At 47.5% G+C, this 15,465-nt stretch overlaps 1 protein-coding gene across 1 annotated transcript in view; it reads right to left on the minus strand.

Moving 5' to 3' along the window:
• Positions 1-288: 288 nt before the first annotated feature.
• LOC116953114 (mitochondrial adenyl nucleotide antiporter SLC25A25-like) overlaps positions 289-15,465 on the minus strand; it is a 57,789-nt gene continuing 42,612 nt past the window's right edge. Inside the window, exons 9-10 of the mRNA XM_032972961.2 lie at positions 14,792-14,942; positions 289-13,235 (exon numbers count right to left, since the gene is read on the minus strand). Of these exons, the coding sequence (XP_032828852.1) occupies positions 13,045-13,235; positions 14,792-14,942 (342 nt within the window). The 3' untranslated portion in view covers positions 289-13,044. The remainder of the gene's footprint in view (positions 13,236-14,791; positions 14,943-15,465) is intronic.

Consider the following 15,465-nt stretch of genomic DNA (forward strand, 5'->3'; position numbering starts at 1 on the left):
GTCACCGCTCCGTCAACCTCGCGCGGTCCCCTCCCGGGGTGGGGTCACGACTCCCAAAGCCTCACATTCACGCAGAGGCTTGGTACGAGAAGCTCTCTCCCAGGCAGGAGAGCACACACACACAGCTCACAGCCATCAAGAGACGCGGCGTAGTAGGGGAGGGGAGAGAGGGGGACTTTTGGTTGGTGGATGCTTGGGGGATTCGTACATACAGTGAGGGAAAAAAGTATTTGATCCCCTGCTGATTTTGTACGTTTGCCCACTGACAAAGAAATGATCAGTCTACAATTATAATGGTAGGTTTATTTGAACAGTGAAAGACAGAATAACAACAACAAAAATCCAGAAAAACGCATGTCAAAAATGTTATAAATTGATTTGCATTTTAATGAGGGAAATAAGTATTTGACCCCCTCTCAATCAAAAAGATTTCTGGTTCCCAGGTGTATTTTATACAGGTAACGAGCTGAGATTAGGAGCACTCCCTTTAAGAGTGTGCTCCTAATCTCAGCTCGTTACCTGTATAAAAGACACCTGTCCACAGAAGCAATCAATCCACAACACAAGTAGTTATTTCGGTAAAGTCACGTAGAATGATAAAAAAATAAAATAAAATAAGACAATAAAATTCTCACGACGTTTCGGCCACAACAGAAGTAGCCTTCTTCAGGTGAAAGAACAGAACTGTCGGGACGACCGAGCTTGAATGTCGTCCCGACAGTTCTGTTCTTTCACCTGAAGAAGGCTACTTGTGTTGTGGCCGAAACGTCGTGAGAATTTTATTGTCTTATTTTATTTTATTATCATTCTACGTGACTTTAGCGAAAGAACCAAAGTAGATGAATCCTTGCAGTCACGAAAGCTTTAAATAGATCTCAAGGCAGCTGGGACCATAGTCACCAAGAAAACAATTGGTAACACACTACGCCGTGAAGGACTGAAATCCTGCAGCGCCCGCAAGGTCCCCCTGCTCAAGAAAGTACATATACATGTCCGTCTGAAGTTTGCCAATGAACATCTGAATGATTTAGTGGACAACTGGGTGAAAGTGTTGTGGTCAGATGAGACCAAAATGGAGCTCTTTGGCATCAACTCAACTCGCCGTGTTTGGAGGAAGAATGCTGCCTATGACCCCAAGAACACCATCCCCACCGTCAAACATGGCGGTGGAAACATTATGCTTTGTGGGTGTTTTTCTGCTAAGTGGATAGGACAACTTCACCGCATCAAAGGGACGATGGACGGGGCCATGTACCGTCAAATCTTGGGTGAGAACCTCCTTCCCTCAGCCAGGGCATTGAAAATGGGTCGTGGATGGGTATTCCAGCATGACAATGACCCAAAACACACGGCCAAGGCAACAAAGGAGTGGCTCAAGAAGAAGCACATTAAGGTCCTTGAGTGGCCTAGCCAGTCTCCAGACCTTAATCCCATAGAAAATGTGTGGAGAGAGCTGAAGGTTCGAGTTGCCAAACGTCAGCCTCGAAACCTTAATGACTTGGAGAAAATCCGCAAAGAGGAGTGGGACAAAATCCCTCCTGAGATGTGTGCAAACCTGGTGGCCAACTACAAGAAACGTCCGACCTCTGTGATTGCCAACAAGGGTTTTGCCACCAAGTACTAAGTCATGTTTTGCAGAAGGGTCAAATACTTATTTCCCTCATTAAAATGCAAATCAATTTATAACATTTTTGACATGCATTTTATCTGGATTTTTTTGTTGTTACTCTGTCTCTCACTGTTCAAATAAACCTACCATTAAAATTATAGACTGATAATTTCTTTGTCAGTGGGAAAACGTACAAAATCAGCAGGGGATCAAATACTTTTTCCCCTCACTGTACCAGCGTACTGCATTACGAATTAATAATTCAGTGTTCACCCCCTGATGTAGCTAGGACCTTTGCCGATTCATTGCCATGTCTTTCAGTGGCAGTGTTGGCTAATTACAAGAGACATCCTGAGCTTACGAGCTAGCACCACCTGACTATGCAGTTACCACAGACGTATTGCAGGACGGCATGTATATAGCAATAACGAAAAACCGCCCACGCTTTTGAAAAATATATTCCCACGTGATGCAAAGGCCTGTTTCGTTGGTAACGCTCGCAAATAATCCGACGTATTTTCTCAGCTCGTACCGTGTGTTGTTCGGCATGATGTCCAATATATATGGAGTGGAAGATGGTCGCAGACGTCGAGCGACCTGACTCTGTTAAGCGGGAAATCACGACGAACGCCGTCAACGCGACGACCGAACATCGATCGTCGATCTCCCGCTCTCCAGAGCAGCAACACACGTGCCCAACATTTCACACCACGTGCTGGGACATTCTTCAGGAACTGGACTCAGCAGCTTGCCTTCTCCCTCGTTCACACATCGTTGCCCTTGTGCTGCTGCTGGTGGTGTTAGGAAGAACCTGGAGTGTCCGGAGAAAGCTCACCCACAACCATCACGCCGAACAGCACACGGCACGACCCGAAGCGAACAAAAACACATCCGACATTTTATACAGCAACGACCGAGGAGGCCCGCATCAGCAAAAACACTCGCAAGTCGTTCCAGCCCGAGCCACTGACAAGACACCGTCTACTGGCGACGTTCAGCACACATCCTGTGAACGACAACAACTGGTAAACACGGATCGCATGCAAGGGTCACTGCGACGCATGCCCGCCGAGAAGCCCACCACGCGACCATCGCGGCCATACACGTGCGCCGCCGGCCGACGAGCCCCGGTGCGTTGACGAGTCGGTGCGCAGCGAAACATCTCGCGAGGCGCACTCGAGTTACGCCAGACCACAGGGCGTGCTGGAAAGGCAAAGGGTAGAGGGTGAAACGTGCGGGAGCTGCGATCGCTGGCGGAAAGCGGCCTCCGATAAGAGGGCTCTAGAGAGATGGGTGGACACAGCCAAGAGGGGTGGGGGTGAAGAAACTTGCCCCCATCGTTTCAGCTGCCGCGCCAGGGAATCGAACCGGCTATGATCTAGATCGCAGGTCCCGCGTGCTCACACCATCGAAGCCAAGGCACCATCCCTTTGATTTAAATATTATTGATTTAACTACTCTAACGTGCATTTTCATTTGCTTATCAGAATGTGTTAGGTGTTATTCATGTGTGTAAATGTGATTTAAATGCAGCTGACTTCTTTGGGTATTTCGGTAAAGTCTACGTGACTTTACCGAAACACCCAAAGAATATGAATTCCTGCAGTCACGAAAGCTTTAAGTCAAGATTTATATGCAGCTATTTATCAAATTCATGTTACTTACAATATACGTTTTTTCGATTAGATTGTGTAAATATAAATGTGTCGTTAAACCCGCCACCACCCGACAGAGTCAATAAGTAAGGTTTGTCACGTAAACAAAACATGACAATTCGTTCCTAGTTCAGCACACACCGGTAAGTCGCGAGAGTAAACCCACAACATTTACAATGTAACGACACATTTATATTTACGCGATCTAACCCACCCCCCCAAAAACAACCTCTATTATGGATATTGATCGCGAAAGCCTACGCGTTAAACTACATACAGTATGTAATTACTTGCGGTGTGCCGGACATCTCCCATAACCAGAGAGACACATTCGTCTGGCTTGGGAGATGTTTCGCCGACTAGAATGTTACGCTTAATAGAGTACTGCGCGGGGAAAATATTTCGCTTGGATAATAATGCAGGCGCTTCTTTGGAGCATGAGTAATTGCGTATGGGTGTTTTTTTAAGGGGCCGTTTAATGAGAAAGCATCACTCACTACTCGTAGCCCTCGGCAGTAATAACCGTGCCGCAATAATTGCTCGGGGGCCGTGCACATGAGTCACGAAAGTTTTAAATCAAAATAGCTTATAAGTAAAAAAAAAAGTTTTGTTTTTTTATCAGAGTTTGCTTTCTTAAACCTGGTGTGAACTCAGGAGGCCAGAAGAAGCCGTCTCGTCTGCGAGCGATTCCGGGGGAATGAATCTGCCGGTCGGAGGCAATGATTGCTACGGGGAATCCCAATTGAGTATAATTTGCGGTGTGATTTTGGCTTTGACAATTTGGACCACCAATATCGGCACACAATGGCCTACTCTCGCACATGGCGTCGGGCGATCTTGAACATCCAATACGAATCGGACTGCGCTGTAGTACCATTACGGTTACTACACTACCGCAGAATTTTTTTTTTAATCAAGGCCGCCGCTGGATTCAAACCTCGAACCTCTGCAACAAGCGGGGAACGCGCCACCGCCGGGGGCCACGTCGTGAGACGATGCGAGCCGAATAAATGATTGTCTCCTATGTATGACTCATTATCATTATGGACCATGGTCAATACAGCAGCTGGATGAAGGCCTCCCCAAAGCGCCACCGTCTCTCGGGATCCTGCGATGCAAAACAAATGTATAAACGCACGTAATAATATTTAACTTGTTCCGTTATTTTGTAGACATCGTAAGAATAATGACGATCCACAAAAATGCAGCAATTGAAAGTCGGGGGAGCGTGGAGCGGCTCCAACCAAGCTCGACGATGAGTCGCACGGTTACAGCTTTGCGAACGGCAGGCAGTAAGAGGGCTCCATCGCCGCGGTCTCACCGCTACAGGGCAAGTCTGGTGGTGAATCTATCAGAGTCCCAGGTTCTGTTTATTTTTGTTAATGGAGATTAAAGTTCATCAGCCATGGCACACGGCATGGTGCGTACGAAGCTAACTTTTTGGGTTGCGTTTGAATGCTCTTAAAATGTAATCGGACAAATAACGCAGTGCAGGACCCTCCTGTAAAATTAGTCTTGAGACCCCCTATGGTAAGACGAGGGTAGCATTCGTTAACAGATGAACACGTGGAACGGGGCCGTGCATATTCACACGACACTCCACAGCAGTGGTTCTCAGAGTGTGGTCCCCAGGTACCACCAGGTGGTATGCGGGGCTGTGATGCAAATGCAGGTTATGATATTTAAAAATAACGTTTTGTTAAACTACCCTAACGCTAAGATCTAAATGCCCCTCCTAAAAATTTAACCGTATACAGGGACTCCTCTACTTATGAGCGAGTTAGGTTCCAGAGGTCTGTTCGTCAGTCGATTTGTTCGCAAGTGCAACTTTACTCCTGTTGATTACAAACACGTTGTACGGCATATACACTAAACACGAAGAATTCCTTTAAAAGTTGAATAATCTCCTGTAGATGATGCTGGTTCTTCACACTTCTGCAGATGTAGATGCCACCATCGCCATCTATTGCGCGGCGGTTGAACTTACGACTCTCGGTCTGAACAGGCGACTGGACATACGAGCTGGTTTGTTCGTATATCCGAAAGATCGTAAGTCGAATGTTCGTAAGTAGAGGAGTAGCTGCATTTTAAACAATATTTTTATGTTCCGGCCATCGGAATCATTTTGCATGACTGGTATTTAGACAGAGACAAGTGAATACGTTGGTCACTACGAGTGGTGGGGGGGCTGAGTCGTCCATGGCAATGTTAGCATCGGCTGAGCGGTCCGCGGGGCCAAAAAAGCTTGAGAAACAGCGCTTCACGCAGACGACACGTGCTTGAATCATGCAGGAGTTCACTTTGTGCTTCGACATTAAGACTGACAAAAAAATACACGGTGGGCAACCTTAGTTGCAAGCACAGGAAATTAAACGAGAACATGGAATAAGAAAGGCAGCATGGAGAGGCAATGCTGAAAGCCGTTTCATTCACAGAATGAGCAGTTAAAGCAAAACCAGTTTGGTTTAAAAATACACGAATAGAGAGAGTACGTATTTTATTTTTTTTAAACGAGCATCCCACGGCCTTTTTCAATTAAAGGACCGCCTCGTATCAACGTAAACAGTGCCCCTCTGTGGAGGGGCGGTGCAAACATTAACTATATTATTGATCGCCTTGGAATATCTAAGCAGCTGCTGCGATCAACAATATTTACAAGTGATTTGTGACGTAAAAAAAAACACATTAACAAGAAGAAACGCAAACAATGCACCCAGCGGGATTGCCCCACAGATGGACACATTTCGTCTGCCACGTTACGAGCACTTGCTAGAAGCACGTTCAAATATCAACTCCCGTTACACAGCACGTAACCACATTACTTATTAATGCCGTTTAAGTGGCTTTCGTGTCATTTGTTACTCTGCGTTTTAACAATCCCAAAATTGCCTGATATGACTATAATTGTCACCGTTTATGATTACGTCAAATACATATTTTGCGATAAATGTACTTAGATGATGATTAATATACGTAATTGCAATAGTTTGCTCCCGATTGCATTCTCCCATGCATTTCACGATACCGTAACCTGAAAAGGACAAAGGAGAAACAATTATTACTTAAGATAAAAGATTGATTGCTATTATAAGGGGTGGAACAAGGCGTGGGTGAATCGTTCCTGTTGGCTCATCCCAGGTGCCCGTCCTATAAGCCAATGCTATGAGCCGGTCCTATGAGCCGGTCCCATGAGCCAATCCTATAAGCCAGTCCTATGTTTCGGTCCTATGTGCAGTCCTATGAGCCAATCCTATGAGCCGCTTCTATGAGCAGGCACCTATGAACCAGCCCTGTGAGCCGGTCTTATTAACCGATCCTATGGGCAGTCCCGTGAGCCGGTCCTATGAGCCAGGGTCGAGGCACACGACACCACTCCCGAGCCAGCTGCCCCACAGCACATCGTTTCGCTTCGAGCAATCTCCCCCATCCGCGCGTAATTAGTCGCCCATTCACGTGTGAATGACCTACTGCACGTTAAATACATTGGGTGATTAACGAGCTAAGGGCTGGGGCTTCCTGCCTGCCCACTGTAAGCAGCTGCAAGTGCGGTGAAGTGTGCTTTAATGTACACAGACCAGCACCAGTAAGCACATGCACCTCCAAAACCAGCCCTGGCTGCAGCACAGGTCAGCTGTGGTCATCAGACTGAATGCAATCTGCCTTGGGGAGCTGTTCACGTCGCAGGTGGCTCACGCCACGGCTGGTCTGGCGCCTTTCAGAAAGCTCGGACTGGATGTTAGCCTGTTACCCCAGCTCCGGATGTAAACGGGAGTACGCACTTTTTTTTTGCGATTGTCGCCAAGTCAAAGCCTTTTTTGTTTGTTTTTAATCATCTCAGAAAACTCATTGCTGCCGATGCTGGCTTCAAGCGAAACCCTGTTCAGATCTTTACAAAAAAGGACAGGGCCACGTGGACAAACAGCAGCTGCCGAGATTAAGATTTTGACAAAACTATCAGCCAAGTGAGCAATCTCTCCACGGCACACCACAACACACGTATTACGCGCAGAGAGTGCAATCAAACCGCAGAGGGCTATCTTTGCTTTTTGTATGTTAACACGTCAGTGCAAATGACCTTGCTCACACAGTGTAAGCCACAGTGGCCGATAAGAATTAAGACAAAACACTCAGAAGTTAAAACAGCATTTGTTAATGCGATACCCCGGTAAACTCTTTTACCAATAAGACATCTGCCGTGAGGCTTCCTGCGACAGAGATAGGTGGCGGCGTTATTCGCGCCCACGACAAAAGCCGATGGCTCTGCTTTCATTGCCAGCAGATGCCGTGCCAAGCGTTTACTATAGCTCTGCCTGGCAATTAGTTTAAGTATCCGACTCCCATTTGTCTCCACCACTGACGGCAATTATGTATCATATATATTGGTAACAAATTTCATACCATAGAGTGGAATGATTAAGCATGGGGGTTTCATGCAGCATCACCAGGCATGGCTAATTGAGGTCACGATATAAAATAGTAACTTGCATACAATCCGTCTTCAGTCATGTACAAATTACATATATTTGTGCAATCAAACGTGCATGCTAAATATATACGCGCGGTTACACGCTTGAAAACAATACACAGTATACAATAAAATCACAAATATTCCATAAGTTAATTTCGACCGAAGATTACGTTTCTACCAATATCGAGTTTTAGCAGAACGCACACTGCTACAATGCGCTCGATAACCCCACCACGGTTTTGTTGTACAAAGCGATGAAAATGTTACATCAGCGAGTAACAGTCACCGAGCCAAACGTGGAAACTGAAAAGTACGCAGAGAAGCGTGGGGCGATGTGGGGCCTGTCTTGGCAGTATCAAAGTATAAGAATAGGCGTTTACATTTTCTGGTTAATAAAGCAGGCGTTAAGATGTTCGATCACCAAACAGAAAACTTTTTGCAAGGAGTCAAGTCTGCATTAACCACGCGTACTTGTGGTGAACATGCAAACACATGCTCTGATGATAATATACTTGCATTGGCTTTGAAACTGCTGCTCACCGCGAGCTATCAATGCTCTGATAGTGCATTGTCTTTGTACTGTTCGCATTTTGGCATTCTCTGGTCTGACATTGATGAGACTAGGCCCTAAAGGCTGTCTCTGGTGTGGACCAGTTTCAAAGACAATGCCATATGCCAGAGGATGTTTTTATTTGCACGTTCACCACAAATGTGTGGTTAATGCAGACATGATTCCTTGTAAAAGGTTTCTGTTTGGTGTTTGAACATCTTAACACCTTCTGTTTTATTTGGCAGAAATTGTAAAACCTAGTCTTATCAAGCACGGGGAGATGACCGCTCGCAATTGAATTGAGAGACGGAGAGGGGAACACGTAGATTTGGAGAACCGACGCAGGTTAGAGACGTCACTCAAACCCATAAGAAAAACCAGTGGGGGCTTGGGCAGGACACGTCAGAATGCCGAGATGTTAACTACCTCGACTGGTATGCAGGAGGTCGTGGACCCCAACTCTGACGCCTGCTGCTGTATATTTGGAGTTTGCGTGTCTCTCCTCGTGGTTGCGTGGATTTTTCTCCGGGTCCTCCGGTTTTTCCCTCCACATTTAGAAGCATGCGTTATTTGGCTGCTGTGACTTTCCACGTTTCAAGAGCCGAATGGCTCACAGTTCTATACCAAATAAATGAAACTGAAAACGTGATAAGCTCACGTCGTTGAGCTATCATTTCTATTCTAGATTTGAAGTTTTCGTGACTGCAAGGATCCATACTCTTTGGTTCTTTCGGTAAAAGTCACGTAGATGAAAAATAAAAAATAATGAAAATAATTTAGTTATTTTCATTGTATTATTTTCATTATTATTTTCATTTTTCCATCATTTCTGGCCAGGTCGTTTCTGAAAAAGAGCTACGTAGCTCAGCGGGCCTTACCTGGTACAATAAAAACAGTTTATAGTTGTTTTTGTTCAGTCAGGGCTAGAAGGGACGAAGGCCGACGGTCAAGAATAACGACGGGGTGGCGGCCAAGGAATGGGACGTCCACCGAGGAGATGGAGCGATGAAATCGGCTCGTGTGCAGCTGCTCGGTTGATTGTTGCACCGTCGAGCTGCGAGGGATGGCGACGACTTGGAGAGGTCTTCATCCAGCAGTGGAGCGATCACGGCGAACGATCATGATGATGATAGTGAAGCCGATTGAACTTACAACAGCGAACTACGCTAATGTGCGGGAATACCATGTGTTTAATAGTAACCAGTTAAATACTATCCGAATTTTAGAGCGAGTATCCTGAACAAAAGAACAAATGAGCAATATGAGATTTTACACATTGATATCGCCTACACTGCAAGCGTAATTGATGTTACTGACAAAGTTGCTTTATGACTGGTCTGAAAGATGCGGAGTATTACATTTAGAAATGTATCCTCACAGTAATGTGACACTTTAATGAGACCTACAGTCAAAAAAAGTTGTAAAATGAGACATTGAAAGCCCGCTGATTTTGACGCTGATTACTTTGTTGCGAAATAAAGTTGCTCTGATTTATATATATAACACCGTTTGTGCAATGCAACGATACATTTAGCACCAAATTGGGTCGTGTGCAGGAGCTGGATTCTGCATCGGAGGGATGCGAGGTAATGGCAATTGCTTAGGGAAGTCTTCATCCAGCAGTGGATTGATCACGGTTGATGATTATGGCGAAAACCCAATCGGTATGTTTATAGATAATTAATTTAAACATGGAGTCGGACAAACTGTACGGACATTCGCACGGAAAATGGAACAAAAGCTGAAGATCCCAGAGAATCATGGGAGGGAGCATGCTTGGAATTACATTGAGAAGAAAGAGGAACACATGGATAATTAACGTAAGTTAAAGAGATAAACTACACTATTTTTATATTACCAGGTAAGCCCCACTGAGCTACATAGGACGTTTTGAGAAGCGACCTGGTCACAAATGATAGCTCAACAAAGTTTGATTGTGGCGGGAAAAACCAGAGGCCTCGGAGAAAAATCCACGCAATCGCGGGGAGAGAGACGCGCAAACTCCAAATATACAGCAGCAGGCGTCAGAGTTGGGATCCACGACCTCCTGCATACCAGTCGAGGTAGTTAACATCTCGGCATTCTGACGTGTCCTGCCCAAGCCCCCACTGGTTTTTCTTATGGGTTTGAGTGACGTCTCTAACCTGCGTCGGTTCTCCAAATCTACGTGTTCCCCTCTCCGTCTCTCAATTCCATTGCGAGCGGTCATCTCCCAGTGCTTGATAAGACTAGGTTTTACCCTTTCTGCCAAATAAAACAGGAGGTGTTAAGATGTGCAAACACCAAACAGAAACCTTTTACAAGGAATCATGTCTGCATTAACCACGCATATCTGTGGTGAACATGCAAACAAAAACATCCTCTGGCATATGGCCAACCCAGGCGTCAGGGTTGGGATCGTACTCACGACCTCCTGCGTACCAAGCTATGTATTCACCATCTCTCTACCGTGGCACCCTCATAAATCTGACTGCTAAGAAAAGTGGGCATGGATAGAGACATTTCATGGCCATGAGGACCTGGGTAGAGACACATCACATCCTCGAGGGCCTAGGTAGTCACATGTCATGGCCATGAGGACCTGGGTAGAGACACGTCACATCCTTGAGGGCCTAGGTAGTCACATGTCATGGCCATGAGGACCTGGGTAGAGGCACGTCACGGTCTTGTAGGGACAGCGAGAATAACGATGGCGTGGCAACCAAGGGAGGGAACGCATCCGAGAGCTCGTCCACCGCGGAGATGGCACGATGAATTCAGCTCGTGTCCAAAGTAGCTTGTTACATCGCAGAACCGCAAGGGACGGAGACTGCTTGGGGAGGCCTTCATCCAGCAGTGGACTGATCCTGCTGATGATAAGTATGTAATATGATTAGTCAGGGCTGTCCATAGAGGGGTGCGGGGCCCGGGGAAATTCACACCGTGTGCCCCCCCCCCCCCACCAACGCCTTCAAACCAAACCTGAAGTATTGCATCTGACACCGTGACGTTGAAGTACGGGGCTCCCCAAAGCGCTGGGCCCCGGGCAGTCGCCCCGATTCTCCGTACCTTAGGGGCGGCTCTCCGATTAGCTTTTATATTACATCGTTACATTCGCTCTGACGAGTGTCACGCATTGAAAAAAGCGCATGCCAATGTTTTTTTTTTCTGCTTAATCAAAGTTTGCTGGTTGTAGAACATTAGGTGCCAATAATTAACACGCGTCAGCGCATTTATTAACTCACCAAGCATCTGGTTAGTGCCTGTGCTTCAAAGATGCGTTCACAGAAGATGTAACGACTGAACACAAGTCTGCGATTCCAAACAGGCTTCATCTGGTAGCGGTGGGTGTCTGCTGCCCGCTCGAACATTAATCTAAAAAGGTCAAGGTGAAGGCATGCAACTGTGCTTGCGCACGCCACCCCAGGTGAAAAGGGCCTCCACGAGAGGGAGCTCGAGAGAGTGCCCTCTCCAGGGAATGTGCACTACTCTCCCACGCTGGCCAGACATCTCGAAAGGGGTGGGAGTACCCACACTCTACCCCACCACACGTGATCTGGTGCACATGCCCACGTATACTACTGGGAGGACAGATGCGGGGGGAATTCAAGGAACCTGCCGCGCCGGGAGATCGATTGGGCAACCTCTGGATCGCAAGCCCGTTGCACCTCGGTGACATCGTGGCATTAAACTAAACGGAGAAAATAATTTTATTTGTAGCAAAAACTAAAATGGCACTGGTCGGGTGGCTCAGAGGTCAGGGCGCTGACGAATTAGCTCCGAGCTCGCACCGAGGAGATCATAGGTCAGAATTGGGTGCAGCCAACAGTGATCAAACGACGTTCTCAAAGTATAACGGTCTCATTCATAAATGAGTATATTGGTTGGACCGCCATGAGACTAGCTCACAGTATGGAGGAGTGCAAGCCCTACTGGGTAAAGGTTTACAAGGTCACTTGACGGATTTTCTTTGCGAGAATTCCCGTGAGAACCATAGCTCTTCTGCAACCGCTCCGGCGCACTGCTCTGCGAGACATTCGAATAGATTCTTCGTCACGTGACGTGATGCCGAAAGCGTCATTTGCAATATATATGCTTGCGAACTTTCTAGATGCTGGAAATGTTTTATGCTTTTAAATATAATCATAAGGCGGGAGGGGGGCAACATGAACCTGACCTGCATGCAAAACATTTCGTGCCTAAATCATTAACCCAAGCTCAGAACTCATAAACAGTTTTACACCAGCTGTCATGCTGCTGTGTTGAATTCCAAACCAAGCCAGCGCTCACGGTGCTAACCGCTCACGATTAAAAGTCTCTGCGAGCTGCTGTAGGATTCGCCGAAGCACACGCAAGTCCCCTTGCGTCTGACGCAGCCACAATCAGAGCCTCACGCGTAACCGTTACGTCCACCGCATGGCAACATACGCCTTCGCGATCTAATCGCGGGGTGCTATTCAACGAGTCACGTCACGGAGACGCCCTGTTCTAACAAGGGTGCGGCGATGCTCAGCCGTGCCGGTGTCCCTAAGCCGGTGGTGGAAATTCAGCAAAACCATCCCATGGCGTGCGCGACTCTAAACAGCGACTCTGGTGCATGCCGGCGATGTTTATTGCCGAGCAGCTTCCTTTAGTTTGACCGCCAACCCCCACTGGTAGGCGGGGGTGGGGGGAGGCGGGGGAGTGCAGTTTCATCATCATCATCATCATCTCCGGGAAGTCGCCAGTGTCGTTCAGAGTTTACGTTTGTTTTGCCGTTGTTCCGCTTGAAGGGTCGCCGGGGTCACCGCGACGTCACGCCGAGCGCCCCTTTGAGGTTCTCGTAAACGACGTAGCTGATGCCCACGGCAGGGATGACCTTCATGAAGTTGGGCGCGATGCCACGGTACAGGCCCAGCAGCCCGTCCTGCTGCACGATGGAGCGCATGAGCCCCACCATGCCGGGCTGCGACGCTCCAGGGCCCCCAATGCTCGCTGGGGAACGCAAGAGATGCGACGTTACGCAGGAACCCCACACTCGCTCAACTCACTCTTAGGGCACCATGGTGGCGAGATGTTAACTCCCTCGCCTCGTATACAGGACGTTATGGGTTTGATCCCCTGATGCCTGTATATTTGGAGTTTGCATTTTCCCCCAGTGGTCGCATTGATTTTCTCCGGGTCTTCCGGTATTTCTCTCCATATTTAGAAACATGTGTCCAGAGTATTTGGCTGCTATACATTTCAACGTGATAAGCCACTTCGTTGAGCTAACATTTGTGTCCAGGTCGCTTCTGAAAAACAGCTATACCACTCAGTGGGACTTATCTTGTAAAATAAAAAAATGTTTAGTTTTAACCGTTTAGTTTTAGTCTGTACCTGTTTCCTTACCGAGAGCCAAAGATGATGTTTAAATCATGAACTTTGATCGAAACGCAAGGACTAAAATTTTAAACACGACATTGCTAGATCAAAAACATTTCACGCTGGTGTCCCATTAGCGTGGCTCAGACGCTTGCAGTGATGCATAAATATCGTTCGTGTCTGCTTTGAAGTGGCAGAATTTATGTGGCTGTGGACAATATGAAGTTAAGTCAGGGGCCGTGTGCGAGGCCCTTGACCCGTAGGTTGCCCAACCCTGAGGTAAGTCACGCCAAAATGTCTCCCCGCTCCAAGGGGCATTACAGTGGCACGAGACTCCATCGGTGACCCTCAGCCAGCGGTAGAAATTCTACATGGTCATGGCATGGGCCAGCAGTGTTGACTTCCTACACAGTGGCGGTCAGCTTTTTCAACGCCAGATAAACTAAGGGCCTTGTCAAATCCCTGACTAAACCTAAACTCAGAACTTTCAGAGTGTGAGTCAAACCCCACTCTATCCACAGTGCCAACCAGACAGCTGTGGACTAATCGTGGGAAGGGCAAGTTGTTATTAATGGGATATTATTTATAATAATAATACAATTTTACCCACTTAAAGTGTCACGGTAGGATCAAGACCCATTTTGAGGAGGCTCCCACTCGGAATACACACACACACACACGTGTGTTCAAAAGATACTGTAAAGATCACAGCAATCTGTTTTACTCTACTGCCCCCTACACGCCATACAAGTGAGTATCAGCACAGAACCGTTATCATTTTGGCTAGCCATCAAACGCTTTTGCATGACCATCAAATAAAGACGGTCACTGCATCGCACGCTTCCAGATGCGCTTCTCCAGCCATCTGGAACGCTCTTCCTTCCGATATTAGGAAGCCACTGGAGCTATGCGCTTTGAAATCATCTAGATTGAAAACTCAATTCGTTGGAACTGCGTTTTGTGTTTAGTTTGCTGTCCTTCCCCCGCACCTCCAATTATCACGGTTCGCTACGTACGGTACGAAAGAAGTTCAGCATACATACTGCAGGCTGCGCTCCTTCAATGGAGGAGGAATAGCAAACCTATGGCTCCCACCCCACGCTCTACCCGCTGAACCAAAGCGCGTGCCGGCAGCGTGTACAACATGAGACGGCGCGCGTGCGTGTGCGGTGCCGCGCGGAGCTCACCCGCGGCCTGCATGCGCGTGCGCACGAGCGCGAGCGGGTAGCTGGCGAGCTGCCCGCACGTGCTGGAGGTGGTGGCGCAGCAGAGCAGCACGGCGATGCCCGGGTTCGCCCCCTCGGCGCCGTGCTTCTGGAGCCACCAGTTCTTCAGCGTCTGCCGACGGCGGAGGGAAGGGCCATTGTCAAAGCGTTACACGCAGACGCGTAGGTTTTTGCCGAAGAGCAAAAAAAAACAAGACAATAACAAGCTGGCAAGATGGTCAATTAATCCTTTCCCGTTCCGAAAGGTCTGCATGTTGCAGGGTGGGTGTCCCGTTCACCGCTGAATCTCGGAAAGCGCAAGCGGCTCGCCGTTAATTTTAATTAGAGGAGCACAGCGCGCCGTTGTTTTTAAAGACACTGTACTCACCGCAGAGAACTGTAGCGACACGACCGCACTCTACGATAGCTGCCACCAAACTGTGCCACACGCCATCCTGCATGGCCTTGTGAGAACATGGCCTGGTACTGATGAATTTATATTATTTTATTTTTTCTTCCGATTGAGTTCAGACGACGTACACGTACATCATTGGAATGGAAAGGGTTACGGGGGCCCTCAGTTTGGTTAGGTAATTCAGGCACACAAATGTTAATGATATAAAGATTTGCTTATTTACCCAGAAAAGCTACAGAGA

This window comes from Petromyzon marinus, chromosome 50, assembly GCF_048934315.1.
Source record: "Petromyzon marinus isolate PM22_M1 ecotype Great Lakes invasive population chromosome 50, UKy_Petmar_22M1.pri1.0, whole genome shotgun sequence".
Taxonomy (NCBI): domain Eukaryota; kingdom Metazoa; phylum Chordata; class Hyperoartia; order Petromyzontiformes; family Petromyzontidae; genus Petromyzon; species Petromyzon marinus.